We start from the raw sequence: 7,177 nt of genomic DNA, 5'->3' as shown, positions 1-7,177 counted from the left end.
ATAAAAGGAGACCAGACCCTCCTCATAATCTACAAACACTCTCACCTTCTCAGTCTGATCGTCCACAGGGAGAGGGTCAGACGTTTTATCAAGGGCAAAGTACTGATCTCCATGTCTATGAAACAGAACCCAGATGCCCTTTTCAGGGTCTTCTTTCCAGTTGAGGGACTCTTCGGCCACTCCTAAAATCCAGTCAGTCTTTCCTTTAACTTGAACATCATAGTACAATCTTCCACAAGAGATACTCTGCTTTCCCAAGACGAAAAGTCCAAATTCAAATCGTTCTGAGTCGTTTTGGGGGTTCTCCCTCACGTCACCATAGCGTACTTGTTTCCCATCATCAGACAAGATGAGATATGGATGTGCTGTATCGGGATCCATAGTCACATCTAGTGCCTTTGGCGGGAGGCTTTTCAGCTCAGCTTCACGCTGCTTCTCCATCTCATTTCCGACTACCTCTGTCATCTGATCTACAACTGTTACCAGAGCTGTCCTCAGGATTCCTCCATTCGAAGCTGGACAAACCTCTGGCAAGTCTCTGGTGAGTGGAACAGCGTTCATGGATGGGAACTTCTGGAGGAAATGCAGCAGGTCTTTTGAGCGTAAGAGTTGCTCCACCTCGGCCCGCCTCGTCGTCAGCTCAGAGACTTCCTGCTCCAACTCTTCGGTGAAACCTTTAGCCTGCATCTCAGTCCTTTTCTGCTCTGCGTCAATCATCAAGTTGAACTCTGCCCGGGCTCTTTCCAAAAACTGAATCAAAGTAGTGAAGACCTGAACACCACCAGCCAGGTCTCTTTTGGCGGCTTCCTTGCGAACCCATAGCCAATGTTTGATCTCCTGATTTTTCAGTTGTCTCTCCAGGATCTTCTGCTCAATTTTAGCCTCTATTTTCAAAAGCTCTATCTTCTTTATGTCATATTCTTCTTTTAGAGAAACAACGTCATGAAATCTGTGATTTGAGTAAGCGCAGGACCCACATATGAACATTTGGTCGTTCTTGCAGTAGAGCTCTAGAGGTCTGTCATGCTGACGACACATGCTACTTGCCATGTTCTCAAACAGCGGATGATTTTTCAGGCTGGACAATGTCTGATGAAGCTTTAGGTTAATTGTTAAGTAGATAATGATCACGCATGCCAGGCCTGCCAATAACCACCAGTACTTCGGGGGTGTCCATTTGGTTTCAGTAGGAACTTTACAGGAAACGCCAACTTGTTGCTCTGAGCTGTTGCTGGCTGTCCTTCCCGTTGACTGTCTGAACTGAGCAGCCATCTCAGATATGACAGTATTGACCCCAAGCTTACATTTTTTATTAACGTACTTTTTACACATGGGACACTGGCGCTGGGAATTAAAATTCAAGTGCTCCGTGATGCAGTCTTTGCAGAAGTTGTGTCCACATGGTAACGTGACTGGATCGGTGAAGACATCCAGGCAGATGCAGCACAGAAGCTGCTCCTCAGTCGGAGCCAACATGTTGAAACCCGGCAGCTGAAAGTGTGACACAACATTGGTCATTACAAAAATGTTTTTTTTTGTGTGCATTACTTTCAAAATAATGTTTTTGCATCTTACAGCTAACACCGACATGTGTCAATTTGAAAATCTGTGATTTTGGTAACTCAAAATGGTTGTGACGAAAGAGACTTGTCACAGGCTTCAATTTGTGCCACTACACATTTAATCAAGTGGAAATAAAAAGCAAGAACTATTGAAGGCAAGAAGATCTTACAACAGCTGCAGTCAATGCAGACAATATTTCTTTAACCCGGTTGAAATCCTTCCAATTAGTGATTCCAACTCTTCACATGGACGCTATATAAAGTGATCCGATAAGATGTGTGTTTACGTGCAACGAACATGCAAAGTGGTCCCGCCTGCTGTTAAGTCTCTAATCTGGCGGAAAAATAACAGAGGTAGTAGTTTTTTTAATGATTTGGTGCATTCCCGCTTTGTTCATCATTTCATGAGTGGTTGTTTCGAGCCTTTCAACCATTGAGGTGTTACAGACCAACAAAAAAATGGATCAAGAACAGACCAGTTTGGTTTATACCACGTTTCTTTCCCTCCCCAATGTTACCCCCAATTGGGGCGAACATGCACAGACAGAACATATTTATTCCAACCAGGAATTATAATTTCCCATTGAATGGATTTTCAAAAGTCGGAATGGAAATTCATTCGAATCAGTCTCTTCCGACTGATATTCTGATTACTAGTGGAATATTTTGGCCCATACACAGTTTGGGCACACAAACACAGTTAATGATGAATGCCAATACCAAAACAAATCATCCAACCAGAATAATTTAAAAGATGTTACAATCACGTAAAAAGTCTACACACAATGCCTTTAATGTTATTTACATGCATCACTCTACTGTAGAAAGGAACAACAAACAGACTTAACAGTTTCAGCTACAATACTGACAGTTTCAGTTCTCATTTGCAGAATATTCACTATAAACTCGAGAAGTGGCTGTTTAAAATGTACCTTTCATTGAGAACAGAAACTGATGAAGTCTTACGTTAAACTCCGATTAGACTATAACGTGATGTGCTTATTAAAGGCAAACTTGTTATGCAAATACTATCTTCACTAAACAAAAGTTTTTGATACATTTTGACCAACAGCCAGCTTTCAAACCTACAATGGTGAGGATTTTAGTCTCTATACAAACATTTTAGTATCACTTAACACCAGAGATGGGAGGATACGAAGTACAAATACTTTCTTACTGTACTCAAGTAGATTTTTTCAGATATTTTTACTTTACTTTACTATTCAATTTTTTGGTAACTTTTTACTTTTACTTTTTACTCGTACATGTAACAAAATATCGTACTTTTACTCCTACTTTAAGATGAATATCGGTACTTTCTACTCCTTACATTTTAACACGAATATCGGTACTTTCTACTCCTTACATTTTAACACGAATATCGGTACTTTTACTCCTTACATTTTAACACGAATATCGGTACTTTCTACTCCTTACATTTTAACACGAATATCGGTACTTTTACTCCTTACATTTTAACACGAATATCGGTACTTTTACTCCTTACATTTTAACACGAATATCGGTACTTTTACTCCTTACATTTTAACACGAATATCGGTACTTTTACTCCTTACATTTTAACACGAATATCGGTACTTTTACTCCTTACATTTTAACACGAATATCGGTACTTTTACTCCTTACATTTTAACACGAATATCGGTACTTTTACTCCTTACATTTTAACACAAATATCGGTACTTCTACTCCTTACATTTTAACACGAATATCGGTAACTTTCGTACTCCTTACATTTTAACACGAATACGGTACTTTACTCCTACATTTTAACACAATACGTACTTTACTCCTTACATTAACACGAATATCGGTACTTTTACTCCTTACATTTTAACACGAATATCGGTACTTTTACTCCTTACATTTTAACACGATATCCGGTATGTCTTACTCCTTACATTTAACAAGAATATCGGTATTTTACCCTACATTAACAGAATATCGGTACTTTTACTCCTTACATTTTAACACGAATATCGGTACTTTTACTCCTTACATTTTAACACGAATATCGGTACTTTTACTCCTTACATTTTAACACGAATATCGGTACTTTTACTCCTTACATTTTAACACGAAAATCGGTACTTTTACTCCTTACATTTTAACACGAATATCGGTACTTTTACTCCTTACATTTTAACACGAATATCGGTATTTTACCTCATGTTAACACAATTGGTACTTTTACCTCTACACTTTTAACACGAATGATCGGTACTTTTACTTTACATTTTACCACATATCGGTATTTACTCTTACATTTAACACGAATATCGGTACTTTTACTCCTTACATTTTAACACGAATATCGGTACTTTTACTCCTTACATTTTAACACGAATATCGGTACTTTTACTCCTTACATTTTAACACGAATATCGGTACTTTCTACTCCTTACATTTTAACCGAAATCGTACTTTTACTCCTTACAGTTTAACACGAATATCGGTACTTTTACCTACATTAACACGACTATCGGTACTTTTACCTTACATTTTAACACGAATATCGGTACTTCTACTCCTTACATTTAACACGAATATCTGACTTTTACTCCTATATCAAACACGAATATCGGTACTTTTACCCTACATTTTAACACGAAATCGGTATTTTACTCTTACATTTTAACACAAATATCGGTACTTCTACTCCTTACATTTTAACGAAATCTGTATTTTACCTCCTTACATTTTAACACGAATATCGGGACTTTTACTCCTTACTTGAACACGAATATCGGTACTTTTACTCCTTACATTTTAACACAAATATCGGTACTTTCTACTCCTTACATTTTACAAAATTGGCTTGTTACTTTAATTTTGTTCTAAAGGTCGTCTATCAGGTGTGATTGAGAGTGCAAGTTGGAGAATAGCGTGGACACACGCCTCACATCCATTTCATTCATTTTATTGGCCTTTAGTTCTGACAAATTTAAAGTTAGCTAGTGATGTTGTTGGTTGTGTTCTTCACCTGTTACCTAGGTTACACCTGGCTGTTGATTCATAATGCCGATCGCTGAACGCCCTCGCTCACGTTTCTTATTTTAGGTGCATTATTTACATGCTACAGTAGTTACACTGCATTAAGATAATGTAATTAATAGTGGCTTTATTGTTATTATGATTCTTATGCATTGTGTGTGGTAGCCTTTACAATGTTATTTATTTCTTTGCAGAACCACACACATACACACACACACACACACACACACACACACACACACACACACACACACACACACACAGCCATAGCAGAGCTACTCACGCCCATGTTAATACTGATGCTTGATATTGTAATATCAACAGAGAGAAGTTGTCTCCGTCCGTGTTTAAACAGACACACCTGGGCCGAAGTTGGAAACTACAATCAGCATTAAATATAGTCCTTTTGCATTATCAATACCAAATTGAATCTAATTAGATGGGAACATGCACAGACTTCTCACAGAATCACACTTGAACTCATATCTTGCTACTCGGTCAGAATCTTATTAATCCGGAGTCCCAGTCGCCGTCAGAATAAACAGGCCATACGTTTTAGGCCTATTGGCAGACAGCCATTTAAAATGTAGGTAATGGCATATAAAGAATAAAGAGCCTTTTTTCCATGTCCACTGTAGTTTATCAGCGTGCTCTCTATTAACATCTGTCTGGTCCAGGGAGCTTTGTCATTCACAAGGCTTCTTTTACTTTAATACTTTAAGTAAATTTCCAAGCCAGTACTTTGTTACTTTTACTTGAGTAAAGAAAGTTAAATCATTACTTCTACTTTTACCAGAGTATTTTTTTAAACACAAGTATCTGTACTTCTACCTGAGCACGGAAAGTGAGTACTTTTGCCATCTCGGCTTAACACACAGCAACAAATAAATAACTGTACTGACCTGAGAGGGATCCGGCCTGAAGCTGTGCCGTCAGTCTGAGTGTCTCACTGCTCTCCGGAGATAAAAGCAAAATTCCAACTGAGGAACAAGTTTCTGATTTTCCTAAGGCATAAACACACCAATTGTACTGCTTAATCGACAAGTAAACTTAGCACAAAAAGTAAGGAAATTGGTGTTCGGTAGATTATTTCTCTGTGGTGAGAACAATGCTTTTTGGTAATAAATCGTATATCGTTGGAAAGCCTGTTAGTTCCCTTACAAAGCCATTAGTGGGATGAGCAGCACTGTGGGTTGCGCCCATTAAACATCTGCCAACTCTAATTTGCCATTGTCAAACAGGTTATATTGCTGTTGCTATTGACAGCTTCTGATGCCTTGGGCATTGGCAACGTTAGCTGACTTTCAACAAATGCTAGTTGAAGAATAGGATGCCATCCCACAGCAATGTCTGATGAGCAGGAGGAGGAGGAGCTGCCAGGCTGTGGTGTCCCCGCATCCTCCTGTGGTGTGTACTGAGACTCCTGTTTGTGAACTGAATGCCAATATATTGCCAATATGTCTTGTTTCTTCAAACGTCAATCATCCAATCCACCAAACACCAAACGAGTCAATAGCAGAATAAGCTGTTCGGCATTGGCAGAGAAGATTTGGTAAATCTTTCAAGGAAGCAACCCACTTACTCAGCGCTGCTGCTCATCCCACAATTGCATGTTGCTTACAATTGGGGAACCATTTGAAAAGGAACTAAACAGGTTTTCCAGCGGTGTAAGATTAATTGCCAAAAAGCATTGTTACCACAGAGAAATAGCTACCAAACACAAATTCCCTTACTTTTTGTGCTAAATGTATAACTCTTTCTGTTAGCACTAATTGGGCAGCTTGAATGACAAAGAAAAACACAATTTTAAGTAATATAACGTCCTAACATTTGTTATACAATTATTTCTTCTTACAAAAACAGTTTGAAAATTTTTCTCTTAACGTAATGCAAGGCTTCTCCGTTTCTCTGAGTATACTGTATGACCCTAGTCTGGCTATCACCAGACCAAGTGAAGCTCAATAGATGTGAGATTGAGCGTTGCTCTGGGGAGTCTGCTCTGTATCTTCTCTGCACAAGAGGCGTGACCATTGGGCATAGTTCAAATGACTCTGTACGCAATTGGATAGTCCTTCAACCAATCAGACCAACGATCCGGGTCGCTTCGGTGGCCACTGTCACTGCCCAATGTGAGGTGAGTGCAGCTAGGAAACCACTGCTAAGGAGAGGCAACAAGCAGAAGGGCCAAGAAACACAACGAATGGACATCAGACCAGTGGAAATCTGTGCTTCGGTCTGATGAGTCCAAGTTTGAGATCTTTTGTTTCACCCGCCTTGTCTTTGTGCGACGCAGAAAAGGTGACGGATGGATTCCAAGTGCTTGGTTCCCACCGTGAAGCAAGGAGGAGGAGGTGTGATAGTGTGGGGGGGTCTTTGCTGGTGACACTGTTGGGGATTACTTCCAATTTGAAGGCATACTGAACCAGCATCGCTACCACAGCATCCTGCAGCGGCATGCCATCCCATCCAGTTTGCGTTTAGTTGGACCATCATTTATTTTTCCACAGGACAATGACCCCAAACACACATCCAGGCTGTGTAAGGGCTATTTGACCAAGAGTGATGACACAGTCAGCGGACCTGAACCCAATGGAGATGGT

The 7,177-nt window shown here is 39.6% G+C and overlaps 1 protein-coding gene across 1 annotated transcript in view; it reads right to left on the bottom strand.

Annotated features, from left to right (window-relative positions):
* Positions 1-5,775, bottom strand: part of LOC116673131 (E3 ubiquitin-protein ligase TRIM39-like) — a 6,707-nt gene extending 932 nt beyond the window's left edge. The window contains 2 exon segments of the mRNA XM_032505276.1: positions 1-1,491; positions 5,480-5,775. Of these exon segments, the coding sequence (XP_032361167.1) occupies positions 1-1,476 (1,476 nt within the window). The 5' untranslated portion in view covers positions 1,477-1,491; positions 5,480-5,775.
* Positions 5,776-7,177: the final 1,402 nt, after the last annotated feature.

The sequence above is a fragment of the Etheostoma spectabile genome, chromosome 23 (assembly GCF_008692095.1).
Source record: "Etheostoma spectabile isolate EspeVRDwgs_2016 chromosome 23, UIUC_Espe_1.0, whole genome shotgun sequence".
In the NCBI taxonomy this organism is placed as follows: domain Eukaryota; kingdom Metazoa; phylum Chordata; class Actinopteri; order Perciformes; family Percidae; genus Etheostoma; species Etheostoma spectabile.
This window is presented reverse-complemented; position numbering and strand designations above follow the sequence as displayed.